This window comes from Fundulus heteroclitus, unplaced genomic scaffold (genome assembly GCF_011125445.2).
Source record: "Fundulus heteroclitus isolate FHET01 unplaced genomic scaffold, MU-UCD_Fhet_4.1 scaffold_70, whole genome shotgun sequence".
In the NCBI taxonomy this organism is placed as follows: Eukaryota; Metazoa; Chordata; class Actinopteri; order Cyprinodontiformes; family Fundulidae; genus Fundulus; species Fundulus heteroclitus.
The window spans coordinates 919,882-935,024 of NW_023397143.1; the positions used below are offsets into that span (position 1 = coordinate 919,882).

General features: G+C 38.2%; 2 protein-coding genes across 3 annotated transcripts; one reads left to right on the forward strand and one right to left on the reverse strand.

Moving 5' to 3' along the window:
• Window positions 1–1,634: 1,634 nt before the first annotated feature.
• On the reverse strand, window positions 1,635–10,698 carry LOC105935795 (putative uncharacterized protein DDB_G0271606). Of its 2 annotated transcripts, XM_036133905.1 has the most exons (7): window positions 10,614–10,698; window positions 7,096–7,185; window positions 3,101–3,253; window positions 2,850–2,997; window positions 2,665–2,753; window positions 2,452–2,549; window positions 1,635–2,216 (listed from the first exon to the last, which is right to left on the reverse strand). In XM_036133905.1, the coding sequence occupies exons 2-7, from the start codon at window positions 7,120–7,122 to the stop codon at window positions 2,129–2,131; spliced, it is 603 nt and encodes a 200-aa protein (XP_035989798.1). In that variant the 5' UTR covers window positions 7,123–7,185; window positions 10,614–10,698; the 3' UTR covers window positions 1,635–2,128. The 2 variants fall into 2 exon arrangements, with proteins under 2 accessions (XP_035989798.1, XP_012731819.3); XM_012876365.3 differs by lacking the exons at window positions 7,096–7,185; window positions 10,614–10,698 and adding an exon at window positions 5,927–6,649.
• On the forward strand, window positions 10,298–14,920 carry fam166b (family with sequence similarity 166 member B). Its single transcript, XM_036133907.1, is given in 5 exon segments — window positions 10,298–10,354; window positions 11,095–11,280; window positions 13,340–13,463; window positions 14,628–14,760; window positions 14,762–14,920. Coding segments are annotated over 5 exon segments (600 nt in total). The 3' UTR covers window positions 14,862–14,920.
• Window positions 14,921–15,143: the final 223 nt, after the last annotated feature.

The window sequence follows — 15,143 nt, forward strand, 5'->3', positions numbered from 1 at the left end:
TACGTGGCTCCAAGAGGGCTCAAAGAGGGACCTGAACTGAAATGGAGTTGAATGATAACTCTGAACAGTCCTTCACTACACAAGTAAACGTAGGTCGAACTCAGCTGGCATTATAGCGCATCCAACAGGGAACCTGCTACACAATCGCCTCAATAAGATCAGAGGTGGTGCTAGCCATTTGGGGGCCCTGACCACAAATGCTGTGTCTTCAAAACTTTTGCTAATTATTTTTAATTAATAGGCTTTAACACTGTTGTTCAGAGTAAATCATTGTTGGATAAGGGCAGATGTAACAGGCTGAACATGGGCTCAATTCTCATCTCTTTATTACTTTAGCATTTATAATTTTTTATGTTTTCTTTTTTTCAAAGAAGTTTACTGTTGCTTTAGTGAAAAACTGCATGTGAAATAATGTTTTGCTACTTTTTTTTGTCTACAACAGTTATAAAAGTTATATTTGTAAGGCGTTTTCTTTTTTTTTTTTTTTGTTTTTTGTTTTTTTCCCAGTGTCCTGTCTAGCAATGTGGCAATAAGAATTGATGTCTTAATGTAATGTAAGGCTTTTTCAACATTCCCATTGACAACCATTTGTTCCATTCATCAACTCACAACTTTGTTAAAGTATCACCTGTGGCTTTGGTACCTTTTTTGTCTACTCATTTACATATTGGGCTCATTGAGGGGGAACCACTCAATTTTTTTCTTGATCAAATTTTTTGGTAATGAAGTTCAAACCAAAGATCAAGCTTCAAGACTCACCCCCTGCATTCACTGATTGCCTCGTCAAGCGTCCGTGCCCCAGTCAATCTGTGTCAAGTCCTCATCCTACCATCCCACAAGACTGCGTATAAGGCGCTCCACCCGTGGATTCTCCTGCTCTTCAGCTGAGCTTCAATCCTCCTCCACACCATCTCCTCCTTCACGCTCTCAAGCTTCACCGGACTACTTCCCCCCTACGGCCTCCACCACCAGTGTCCAGACACCGGGTGGAAGACTTCACTAATCCTAATACTAAAATGAATATCCAAGCTCATAGACATTCACAGCTTTCACAGCTTCTGTTTATTAAATATTTTTATTTTTAAAACATGTCATTGTTATGTTTACTATGACTACAATTTTACTCCAGTTGCTCAACCCCCCCCCCCCCACACACACACACACACAAACAGACACACACACCCTGGCACTTTTTTTTTTTCAGACTTAAAGCAAATGATAACAAGTTACATTAATAAGTATAATTATAAAAAACTGAAAGAATAGTTTGGCTGTTGATGTTGGTTTGAAAAGAGTACCACAAGCTGATGTTGCTTGTGGCTAATTTAAAATCTAATTGCACAGAACAGGATGAACAGGATATACACAAATCTTACATTAACTCTGGGTCTCAACTTTAAAAACATTTTCACCTCAGAACAACAGCTCTAAATAAATAATAAAAGTACATATCCTGACATTTACTGCTAACTTCCATTTGTAGTTTTATAACAACCCAGTCTTGATTTTTTTTCAGTGCATTCTAGCTCACTGTTAAAAACAAGGAACCTGCCAAACACTTGTGATGGTAGTTTCACCATAGTCAGCAACAACACAATTTTTAACATTATTTACAAAGTAAAACAGGCACCAAGTTTGAGTTTCTCTGCATATTTAATTTCCTTTATTCAACCAGATGAAAACCCCATTAAGATCAAGATCTAATTTGCAAGGGGGACCTGGGCAGACAGCTTGCCTATATTCATTTTTTTTTTTCCTGTTTAATACTGATTAACAGGTGGTTAAGAAATTTTGAGACTGGACTGTGAGTGTTGTAAAAATTACTTCACTAAATAAATAAAATTAATAAATGTTAGTATTATTTAAATCCGACACCTTTGAAAGTAAGAAATAAACGTACAAAAAGATAATTATTTTTATGTTTGAACATGACGGCAAAAAAGGGTATTGCATTCAAGTCAATCTATGAAAAATAAAAATGCCTTATATACAACGGTATTTATCAAATGGGGTATATCATTGAAACATAAAAAGGTAGAAAGTAATTTTCAAAGCAGCATTAATCCTTAGACTTTTTTCTGTAAATCCCCCTAAATGTCAGCTCCTGGGTGCAGACAGTGTTGTCCATTCAATCTGGCGACACTTTCTTTGACCTCCTGAACAGTTGGCTCAGCCGTCGGCGCGTGGTGATTTTCTCTGAAGACTGCATCTGTTGGCTTTACAGATAAAACGTTCATCAGACTGAGAGCTCACACTGAAAACCCAGAGGTGGTATTTTAGCAAAATGTTATTAAAAAAAGGTTTAAGGGGAACAGATAGAGGCTAAAAATGTACTCTCAGCAGAAGCTATGCTTTGCAGTAGCTGCATTGCATTCATTATGGCAACATTTCTTCATAGCATCTCACTGATAATATTTATCTTTTAAAGGTTTCAGTGATTTACTGTCTCACCTCTTTGTGTCTGATACAGCAGACTCCACTCTTCTCAAAGACCCAGTTTTTAACCTCTGGATTATACTTTTTCGGTTTGATTCTTCCTGTATGGATTCCTAAAAATGCACCAAAAACTTGAGTTACAAAAACAACAGAAAAAAATAAACACTTCGTAATAAACAAAATCTCTAACTACAATGTCTTCAGTAGCTGTTTATTTATATATCCCACCATCGGGTTGCTGTCCTCCTCCTCTACTTGTCGTAGATCATTGGTACTTCGTTGCTGTCGTTTTGAGTTTAATTTAAAGTTCAATTTTTCTGCATAAAACACAAACCATCAGTTAACCAGCAGTTCATTCCCATACAAGAACAACTGTACAAAAGACTTTACCGCTGAAGTGAAAGATGCCTTACTTAAATGCTGTTTTGAAGAAGATAAGTCTGAGGCTGATCTCTGTCGGAAAGGGTGAGATCTTTTCTGCTGGGGTTCACTTGTAATTTGCTTTGCTTTTTTTGCATTTTCAAGCCTGGGTTGGCTCTCCTGAGCATCTGCAGAGTCATTCTGACAAATATGAGAAGGCATTAAGAAAACAAAAGTTTTTTTATTTGATTTTAAGTATGTAACTGCATAAATGCATATTGTGGATGTAAGTCTGATACCTCACCTTCTGTTCTTCATGTTCCTGGAGAGCATCTGTCTTCATCTGCGATCCCTGGTTTTGTATCTGCCGTTCGGCATACTGCTCCATCGTTTGGCAGACCCACTCCAAGTAGCAGAGACCAGGGCTGGGTTCATTTCCCGCAAAAACACCAGGGACCTGCACAAACAATTCACGCATTGAGATCTGCAAGTCAAACTTTTTAATCCAGACTAAAGCTTTTAATTATGTGACAGTTTAGCCAGTTACAGGATAAACTTGCTCTGCAGAACAATTTAAAAATTGTTTCAAATCTTTTAATCCTGAAGGACACCCAAAACAAAACTGTGTTTTTCCTCTAAGCTTAGGCATTAATGGAACACATGTGGACAATAACTATGTAAACTCTTTGTAATTCTTTCTAATAAAAGGACTCCTGGCCTAGTACTTCTGGGTTGTTGTTTTTTATTCATAAATTTTTTTAATATATATGTCTCCTTACTGTCCTTACAACTCCTATTGAGCTAAATAAATTCTCCCTTATGATGAGCCTGAATCAAATGGCTGAATTTTCTCTTTGGCATTTAATTTAGCTCTCGAGGGACCTGGTAATGAGCCATTCATCTGATTTAGGTGTGAAGGGATGCATCTAAAAGTAAACTGAAGTTGGGCACCCCTAGTCTAAACTAAATAAAATAGAAATTAATTGATCAGCATCTAATTTGCTTCTGGTTTGATTGGTAGGACGAGGGGGAGTTTTTTCTTCTTTTTTTGCTTGTTTAATGTCCAAAGACCTCTTTTACATAATCGCTCAATGCAGGTATGCATAAGTCTGACAAATTCCAAAATCACCATATGTCTGCTGAACTGGGGACACACTACATGACTTTTACAGGCATCAGAAATTTTTGAAAAGGCTAGTCTCAAACAGACTAGTTTTTATTTCGCAGCTGAAAGACAAGAGGGTCACACAACACCTGCTAAGGTATCACACGCCACAGGATTTTTTAAAACCAAGTAAAGCCAGCTGAACACATAAAACTCTTGTGGAAACTTTTGCAAGTGCACCAGCTAAAGGAACAAAAATACCAGTTGGTAGCCCTAATAGAAGATATTCTCAGAATTCAAATGGGTTATAACCTATTTCTGTTAGTCAGCTTGCAGCTGGTGTCTTCCTCCAGCCTCTATTTTTCATAGGTTGTCGGCAACACGCATCCGCAGTTGGGTTGGTTATCACACACACACACTAGTTGATTCTAGTTATTGCCCCACCTCATACTGACAGGTTTTTGTTTTACTCGACCTGCTGACTGAACTATAGGTAGTGCAGACTGATGAAGTCTTCTCCTGACTAGGAATCGAGGTTAAAATTGGGCAATAAATCATGCGCCATATCCCCAGCGTTTGACTCTCTACTAGGGGCTTCCAAGAGCCCACCAAATATCAACACCAGTGGAAAAGTTGTGCAGTAGACATTGATTTAGAAATTAAGTCTTTGTATTAAGTGAAGTTCTTTAAAAAAAAAGTAATTGTTATTAACACAATATTTGAATCTTATGTGGCACTCTTATCAACATACCTTTCACAACATTAGCATTTTAACTTTAGCATAGATAGAAATTAATTAACAAATTAATGATAGGAGCCATTAACATGTGGATATGGTTTTAGGAGTTGGAGCATACACAAGAGGAAGTTGTTATTACAAGATCCCACAACGTTGAGAGTTCTGTTGACGTGCAACATTTTTTTTTTTAGATAAGTGTGATCATTATAGAAGCATTTCCATAGAATACTGAAGAACACACGGTAGATAAAACACCACAAACATACTAACAAAGGAGTCTATTAGCAAGGTAGCTTCTTAACCTTGACTCTGAGCAAAGGTTAATGTTAACATGCTAACAGATGAATCCATTAGCATGTTAGTGTGCTAAGGTACATTGTTATGAAACCTTAGGTGTTACTAGGTAATAGAACATTAAATGTTAAAATCTACATCAAAAACATCCAATAAGTTTCCAAGTTTAGTGTCATCTCTCGTGATAATTTAGATTAACATTAAAAAAAAAGATAAAAACCAAACCTGTTTGGTCAGAATACAAAGACATTCTAACTTCATTTCATGAGTTTTATGAGATACATTTGCTCCTTATAACTTTTCTGTATTACATTCTTAAGTTTCAAGTTTCTTCAGACATCTTTGACATACAAAATAAACAAATCAAAGTCTTCACAATGTCTGAAAGGGAATATGCAATATTATTTAACCCTCACCACAACACCACAAGGGAAACCTGTGCAAACACACACCCAAGGACTGAAATAATGACATATATTCAAACGAAAGCACTTAATCCCGCAGTTTCAACATCTCTTGTTCTAGTTGTCATCTCCCAGAACTGATTTTATCTCAACTCTTTATCAAATTCTAAATCACAATTTACCAAACTCTGCTTGTCTAGGCTTGCCCCAACAGACTCATCAGTTCCTTGTGCCTGCTTCCATTACACCCACGTCTGCTAACCAACTGGTTAGGCTGGTTTTGCATCCTATCCTCCTAAGATAGACTTTGACAGGTTGTGGACATGAAAGAGATCTTGCGTGGGTAATGACTTGCCTGCCTTGAAATTTAGGAGTGACCTTGTGAATAGGTGTTGCAATCATTTTAACTGAAGACCTCGCCGTATTTTCCCGTAACAATCACAAACTTGTGTAATGCAAGACTGTACATGAGACTGAGTCACTGGCTAGTATGTAATCCCGAAACCAAAAAGCAAACAAACTGAAGATGTTGTGTTTAACTGTGACACAATCAACTCTGCATCAATACGAAGCTTTAAAGTAATGTACCTGTGAAATCCGCTCGACAGAACCTACTGGAATAGGTTGTCTCTCCGTTTCCGACATTTGCTCGGCGGAGACGGATGGGTCGAACCTCCTCCTCAAATTAAAACTTGCTGACCTTATGCACCTTTTCAACTCAGACGTGTGTTGTTTGGGCAGGGAAGACGTTTTAGGCTGCTGGCTGAGCACATCGTAGACCTGCTTCCACCTCTTAGAGCCGTTCCTTTGTAGATCTGGTTCTCTATTTAGGTTCAAGGTCGCGGGGTCCTCTTCAACTTTGCAGGGAGGCAGGTTCGGAGAGGAAGACGAGGAAGAAGGCAAAGACGACGAGAAGACGGGTGGCAGAGGTGTCGAAACTGGAGAGCGTCTGTCACTTTGTAGCAGGAACAAATCCATTTCTGTGTTGTGTGGTGGCAAAAAACTCACTGGGATGGGATTGGGTGTTTCACAGCTGGCCGTCTCCACTCCCGAGTCCACCGAGTCTGACCGTGGGTTTACCCCCATGTTGGCGACAGGTGCATGAGGTCCATCAGCGTTATCCCATTGCCACTGTGATTCCGGATGAGGTCTCCCCTCATATACATAAGCCTCCATAAGGTTACCAAAGCTCCTGTATAAATTCATCTTCCAAAGGCTCCGTCTCTCCTCCTCAAACCATTGCTGTTGAAGTGCAAAAGGAAAGTGAGCAAGACTCACATCGAGGCTGTCTGCGCAGGTAAGGTGATGAGGTAGGGCCAAAAAAATTCCCCATAGTCTACCTCTGTTGTTTCACCACGCCTCCTGATATCGCTGCATGTAGATACATGCTTCTACCTGTCACTAAAAACAAGGGAGGAAATTCAGCTGCCACTATATTTAAAGACTAAATTATCCCTTTAACTGTAAGCGTGTTAAACAACCAAGCCTCAACATGTTTACAGTTTTCAAGAATGTTTTGTACATATAAAGAGTTAGAAGAATGAGTGATGGCTTTAAACACAAACTACAATACGCTTACCTGTTTACCAAAACCCATGCATCATTACAGACTCCTAAATAGATGTGTTTTACTCTCAAGAGTACATCGTTGTGGGGTGCATGTGAGAGAAAAAGCTAAGAGTTGGAGTTGTTTCGTCACATCTGCAAAGCAAACAAACCGGGATTTATCAGAGACTGTAGGAATGTGTTGAACTGACTCTCCTGTCTGCTGACATGACTGGCATTCTTCAGGTGAGCGCTGCTCAGGTCATTTTATCCAACGCAGAGACTCCGTCATAACGCTGGATCTACAAACAAAAACAACAATTTATTAGTTGGTAAAGGAGGGAATAAGTTCCTTTTTGTAGGAGAGATGTTGAGTGCCATATTTTACTGGACTAACATGAAAGCTATTGTTATTTTAAAAAGTATTCATAACACTTTACCCTTTGCACATTTTCTCTTTTAACAAACAATTTAATGTATTTTTTGGGGGTGTGGTTAACGACAGAACAACACAAAGTGGCTGATAACGGTCAAGTTCTGCATGATTTGTTGGTTTTGTTAAAAAAATACTCTTGTTCACTACCAGCGATCTTTCAAAGTGACTAAATCTTAAATTTTATTCAATGTAATTACTAACAGCAGCCATTGCCAGGGTGTAATTTAATACAACTCTGTTTTAAATCCACCTACCTCTGTTCTACTTGGTGGCTCAGTTGCCACTAAAATAAATCCACTCCTTCATTGAAGAAGAAGGGTCCTTTTGACAGGCTACAGGTACATCTGCTAATGCTATATTAGAGCTTCATGTTGCCTTAATTTGCTGGTCCGGCTGTACTTGACCAGTTTGAACCAGTGTCTTTTTCTCTACTGGATAAAATAGTTATTTCTATGAAACATACAAACTGATCCTTTGACCTTTTTACCACTAAATTAATGAAATATGCATTTTAACACCGTTGGTCTTCATCTCCTCCTTTTTATTAACTAATTTCTTAGTTTAGAAACTGTGCCTTCGGCCTTCAAACACAGCAGTTGGCCCACTTCTTACAAAAAAAATGTTTTTTATACAAATTTAAATATTTTTGAAGAAAATACTGTTTTAGAAAAACATATAGTACTGAATCTGCTTTATTAAATGTTCATGATGACATTGTTCTCTCAGTTGACTCTAATGCTCCTGCACTGTAGCTCTGGTGCTTCTGGACCTCAGCCTTCAGTACTGTGGGTTCCTCTGTTTTCCTGTCTTCCCTAAATGATTAGTTTGGTATCCATGCCACAGCTTTGAAGTGGTTTACCTGTTACCTGATGGACATAACCTTTTCTGTAATGCTCAATGACTTCTCCTTCTCTGCTGCCCCTCTATCATTTGATTTTAGACCTTCTGCTTTTTTTCCTTATACATGTTTCCACTTGGATATAGCATAACTCAGCACTATGTTCAATTCCATTGCTATACAGATGATTTTCAGATTTACTTACCGTCTAAGCCACGATACAGTAATCCACAACATTGTCTCTCCGACCGAGTTTCTGTTATCGAACAGTGGCTAAACCATTTTTTTTTTTGGTTCACAAACACTTTCTGTCATACTGGGTGAAATTGTCCTTCCATCCTGACAGAAGTCAACATACTATGTATTCAGAAAAAGGAGGCTAAAATATTAGATATCTGTGAAAGCTGCAGGACTGTAAAAACTCTGACTCACTGTCATTCGCTTACTTACATTTCCAGATAAATCTGTGACTCTACCTTTAACTGAAAACAGAATGGATATTATTTGGCAACAAAGCTGCCATTGTCTTTGGAGTTCTGATGACTGATTTGGTGACTGTGTCAAAAACCTAGGGGTCTTTTATGACATGGATTTAAAATTTGACAAACAAATCACCTCTGTAATTTGGTCTGACTTTTATCATCTGTGTCTTTTTAAAACGTCAAGTCATTTTAAAACGGTTATAACCTGGAAAAGGCTGTCCATGCTTTAATTTGTTGTTGAATAAACTATTGCAACAATCTTCAGGTTGCTCTTAGTCATTCCTTTGTTTCCCAAACTGGTTCAGAACACAGCAGCTCGCCACCTGTTTTAATTTCACTACACTGGCTTCCCGTCCATTATAGGATAGGCTTCAAACATTTCTTATTTGTTTTTAAAGCTCTAAATATCCTTGCCCGCCTATTTATCCAAGTTATTGAGCTTTTTTGTTCGCACCAGGTCCTTGAGGTCAGACAGTCAACATTTTCTCACGGTTCTAAACACTGAGGGTGACCGAGCGTTCTCTGAGGCCGCACCTCAACTCTGGAATTAGCTTCCACTAGATATTCGATCTATGACTTAACTTTGTCTTTTTAAAACAGAGCTCAAGATTTTTTTTTTATTTAGGCAGTCTTTAAATACTTGAAACTGTGTTAGCACTTCTAGTTGTGTCTATGTTGTTTTGTCTATTTTGCTTAATCTACCTGCTGTTGTGCTTTATTTCCATCTGTGTTTTTGTTGTTACGTATTGATTTTGTTAAGCGATTTGGTCTCCATTGTTCTGAATGTGAAAAGGGTAGAAACCAACAGTAGTTGGTTTTTTCTAAGTTAACAAAAACACAATAATCTGAAAAGAGAAGATTTTTACCTTTAAAATTAATTCCAGTGCAACCAAATGCCTTTCGCAAAAATTGTGAAATTGTTGGATTAATGTTTTTCTTAAACTGATGTTATTTCAACAACTTTCAAACATTTAATGTCAGTTGAATTGAATTTCAGCTGGGTCAACCATTGGGTATTGCTGGTGTGCAGTGAAGTGAAATGATGCTATTGGATTTTTATTTTCATTTTCAAATCCTTTAACTGTTTCGCCCTACTCATTTCTAATTATAAGGTTAACATTTCTGTCCACAAAGCTTTATTCCTGTTTCTCAATTCTTTAGTCTCAATTATTTTGCGTCTTTAAAGCAGAAGTCCACCACCAGGAGGCGCAGGTGAGCAATATTCCGAATTTTTGTCCAAATATGTTTTCATGTTTATGCGGTGATCCGTAAGAAAGGTTTTTAAAGGCTTCGTTTATTTAACCAAAATCACTTCTGGGAACTTAAAACTACGTGGGGAAAAAAAAATAATAACTGCATTATTTAAAAGTTTGACAGTGGTTTTATTTTAGAACTGTTAAAAAAAAATCCTGAATAATCTGAATGCATTAAGAATACATGCAGAAGCAAAAGTAGTAATTTAAGCAGAACTCGGTAAAACGTGTGAATTAATGTAATAATTACTGTAGCTAAGGGTTATTGGCACATTCCTAAACAGGTAACAGGTGCATTTAGTCCACTAAATAATCCCTTTTTGTCCCGTTTAAATTGGTTTTGTTCTGCTCTTGGTGCCTACGTCAGTCTGTTCAATGTAAACCAGAAACACCGGCTGCTCCAACATGGATAAATGTGTCCCTGAACGCAGCAACGATCTGTTGATCTCTGCCACATCCCTGGTGAGTAAATGCCCCACTCATATAACAAAAAAAAAAAAAAAAAAAAAAAAGCGACTAAGAATATGATTTGGCTGTGTAATGGCGCTCCGTCATTAAAACAGCGCCAAATAAGAGGAATAAGACTCATTAGCAGTATTTTTTTTTCTTTTCATTAAGGACATGCCCAGTAGTTTTCTGTCTCAGTAATTTATAAAACCAGAAAAAATGGTGTGAAGCATTATTCAAATACAAGAAATCCATTTAGAAGTATTCACAGTACCTTGAACTTTGCCTCATTGGTCTTGTTGGGAACGATCCTACAACCTTGCCACACCTTTCCCTTATTACTCCCATCTTTGGCGCAAAGTTCAGCTCAACCCACTTGCAGACGACCTCCCAGGGCACAGATATTTCCACAGGTGACCCGACAAGTCTTTTTTTTTTTCTTGGTGTGGTCACAGAACAATATTGCATGCGCATGAGTTCACTGTTAATACATTGTAGATGCAAAGGTCAGGTCTTCCGCTTTGAACGTGAGACTGTCATATTTTTTTAGGGAATTCTGATAAATGTTCTTTTTTTAAACTCCCAGTCTTCTGACTTGAAGGCAAATCTGAATCTCTTTTGCTTGGTGCATAACCCGTTTGTCCAAATTCCTGCCTCCTCAAAAGCCCAAACTGGACTGTCAGAAACTGAATGCAAAGCACTCCAAAGCGCCTAAACATACATTTCCTGAGGGTAAGATGCTCTAAATTGTTTGCTTATTTGTGTTATTAATTAGGTTTACGGGGCATTGCACTGGGCTAAAGTTCAGCTTCGACAAGCGGTATGGAAAGCTCACTGATGAGCTACTGAGTCACGCAGAGTCTGATACATCTGGTCTGCCAGCAAGCATCCCTGACGATGTCTTAAGGAAGACAATACCAGGATTCACAGGTAGTGAAGGTGTCACACACACTGACTAATTTAACCCACAGAACGGATCAATATTCATATCTATATTTAAATTCAAAAACAAAAGAAAGTGTGTCGTTTATGTTGTTTCCAATTAGTCTTGAGACCAAAGTGTACATGTCTAAAACGTAGGGCTGGACAATAATTCAAAAACAATAGTCGATAGACGTGTATCAATGATAGAAAAGGGGATCATTAAAAAAGTTAAATAAAATAACAGTTTTTCTTCCTTTTGCATTCTAGCCCTATAGATTAATATTAGTCATTACATCCTTCCAACCAATCATAACGCAGACCTAAGAATGCTCTGTCACCAAGCTTAGAGTTTGTTTTTTTTTTTTGTTTTTTTTTTTAATTTGCAGTTTTGGTAAAAAGTTGGTTGAATAAATGGTTGGGTTTGAATTCAGTGTTTGTGTGTTCTGTATCTAAAAATAGGTTGTTAAGCAATGTATTTTAACCAAAATAACTAGGGCTGCACTTAAAATATATGTTTTGAATTTGTTGATAATTATCAATATCAATCAATATGATTTCTATTTTATCGATATGCTTTTTTTCCCCCACTATGTCGTCCAGCCCTACTAAAGCGGTGAATTATTCAGGAGAAGCCACAAGTGAGGTGAAAAAAACTAAGTTTGACCTTGGATAGAGCTTGAATGTCCATTATGTCAGGGAGACCAATTTAAAATTAAGTGTTGTGAGGAAAATGACTGTTAATCATATTGATATCACAAAAACAATATTTAACAATAATGTAGCGGTGTCATTGTAGGACTGGTATAAAATTAGACTGCCACTGGAGTTTATAATTACAGCACAAATTCTAAATAGCCATATCTCTGTGGAAACTGTCGTAAACTAAGCCTTTGATGTTGATGTTTGTTAGGTTTCATTCCAAGATTTAAGAACTAGTCTGGCTACAACTATTCAGAAACGTGTCGCAAAGCACTGACTGAATTTTAACCGGGATGAACAGGCGGGGCTCCAGCAACGATCGCTGCACCTTCCTGCCATCACCAGCTGCAGCAGCCAACACCCCGACGTGTTAACCTGTCTTTCTGTGACCCACAAAAAATATTGGCAAACAATAAATAAAATCAGTTTTATTTTAAGAAGTTTAGGTAACGTAGACATTTACTGCTCAGTAGCAAAAACAATTCAGCTCAAAGAGGCCCGATTTTGACGTCATTGTCTATAGTCTGTAAGCTAGAGATGGAGGTATTTTCCTTTTGATTAGAAAGAAGTTGTGTGGACACCCCTCTAGTGTGGCCACCAGGAGATATAGGAGGTGGTTAAATATGGGAACCGATGGGTAAATGGGTGCACCCATACTATATTGTGAATTTGGATATAATGCTGACCCACCAAAAATAGTCAAACACTGACAATCTAGTATTATGTATCTATAGGCTTTCTCTGTGTTTGGTTTGATTAATCTTCTGACGCTCCCAGCAACTGCCTGATAAGACAGATAGAAATGGGCAAATGGACTCCACTACCAGACCTATGAAGGTGTGCTGGGGTATCTGGCACTAAGATGTTACCAGTAGATTGCTTAAAAAGTCTTGTAAGTTGTGATGGAGGGACTCCATGGATCCGATTGAATATCCACCTCCTCCAATAACACTTGATTGGATTGATATGTTGAATTGAGTTGAATTGAGATATGTTGAATTTGGAGAGTTAGCCAGCTCAACAAATTTGTTCTTTGTCCTCCTCAAACCGTTCCTGGATCATTTTTGCATTGCCTTAATATGCTGAAATAGGCCGAGACAATTGGGAAAGACCATTTCCATCCTGACTGGTCTGTGGCTGTGCACAAACACAAACTCAAATTTAAATTTTCATTCGCCCTTTTTCTAACACATCAAGTCTAAGAACTGTTACTTTTCCATAGACATGTCACCCCTACTAATAATAGCTATGATAAAGAGATAATCAGTGCTATTCACTTCACTATAAATGGTCATAATGCCATGCCTGGATGGCGAATTTATATTATTTAATATTCAAATCTTTTCTGCTTTAATGTTTCTGTCTCTGTTTGCCCAGAGACCCAAACCACTACTGATGGCAAACTCAGAGGTGTTTCTCTACAAGCCCTTGAAGCCTTTCATCCCGCCAGGAAATCCATACTAGATGGAGGACGATAACCCCAACAAGCACTTCATCTCAGGTAAAGAACACAGGAGAATGTGAAGCTGCAGAGCACTTACATATAATGCCAGATAATTATTTAGGCGAAAGGTTCTTCAAACCGTTAAAGGTCTTGCCAATTTTTTTTTATGGCCAATGCCAATCTTTTGCGTTTTGGGCCAATTCTTCATCCAAATGTTGTTGTTTTGTTTAAAGTTACAGTGAAGCATCTTCTTTCAGCTTCGAGCTCCAGGGGAGATCACCTTATCTGTTGGCTGTCCCACATGCCAGTCTTTGTGACGTGCTCACCTAACGCCAATGTGCGTGCATGTTCTTTGCTAGTTTCCTCTTGCTGTGTGCGCTCCGGTTTCTGCTCTCGCCGATTACTTTGAATATTGAAGCTGTCTTAAATATTACGAGGAGAAGAGGAAGTGTAAAGAAATATCCCCCTGATGATCTTGCGCATGTGCAGTTATTGAAAGAGACTTTCCTACATTTCTGGAAAAATCGTACACTGTGTCTTTAAGAAAAAAAAAGAAAATAAAACAATCATACATTCAGATTTTGAGAACAAATATGATCTGGTTTTGGGATGCAGAGGTGGAACCTGATGCAAATCAGTGCAATTCCAACACTGTTGTGTTATAGTGTTATAGGACACCTATAAAAAAGTTCTGGTCAAATAACCTATTGATCTAAATTATTAAGCTGGCTTAAATGTTAGCTGGTAACGGCAAAACAGATGATGCTGGTTACCTTGGTAGCACGTCACAATGAGAGATATTAAATAGTTCTCTCAGCCGCTTCTTGCGAAAAACGTAAGATTTTAACAGTGGGAAAATACATTAAAGTATTAATAATTGATAATTAATATTTATTTGTTTCATAAGTGGCCATGGTATAAGCAGGATAATACCCTTTGTGGTGTCCACTATCAGAAATGAATGGACTTTGCAGAAGCAAGTGGCGCGTTGTCCATTAATTTCTGATAATCGACACATCGTTGGGAATTACCCCTTAGATAGCTTATCTGTTGTTTGTTCTCACACTAGTCACAGTTTGAGTTGATTGGCCAGAGATACAACAAGGCATGTTATGGTGAGCTCGTCAAAGCATTATTTTTATAGGTTTTCTGTACAGGTTTGACCTGAAATAAGAGATGGAGTTGTTCTCCATGGCCTCACAGAGTGATGTCTTTCCACAGGGTACACAGGACACGTGCTGTTGTACCAATCCTTGTTTGGCAAAGGATTTCCCGCCTCCACCAACCAGGCACTAATCGAGTTTGGGAGGCAGCAGAGGTGCCTGAAGTCAACACAGACAGAAACACGATAACTCTTCATACTATTAGTCCCACAAAGGCGTGGTGCCGGGATTCGTGGGGCGTACACCAGGTCTGTGTCTGCTCGGGAAAGCCAGACATGAGCAAAGTCCATGAGATTCGGAGGAGGAAAAATAAAACGGACGGCAGCTAAAAGTGTTCTAGGTCTTTTATTTAGAGCCCAGTTATTTCATTTGGGAAATGGAAATGGTGAAACAGATTTTCATACTTGTTACAGTGCGTTTGAAATTCTTAATTCGCCAAAAATACAAAAAAAGACATCTTCCTTTCTTTCACTGTCTCTTCATTTATTCCACAACCGGTTTCTGTTAAAAACGCCTGGTACACAGTTAATACCTGAAACAACCACCAGGGGGCTTTTATTTGTGCAATCAAACA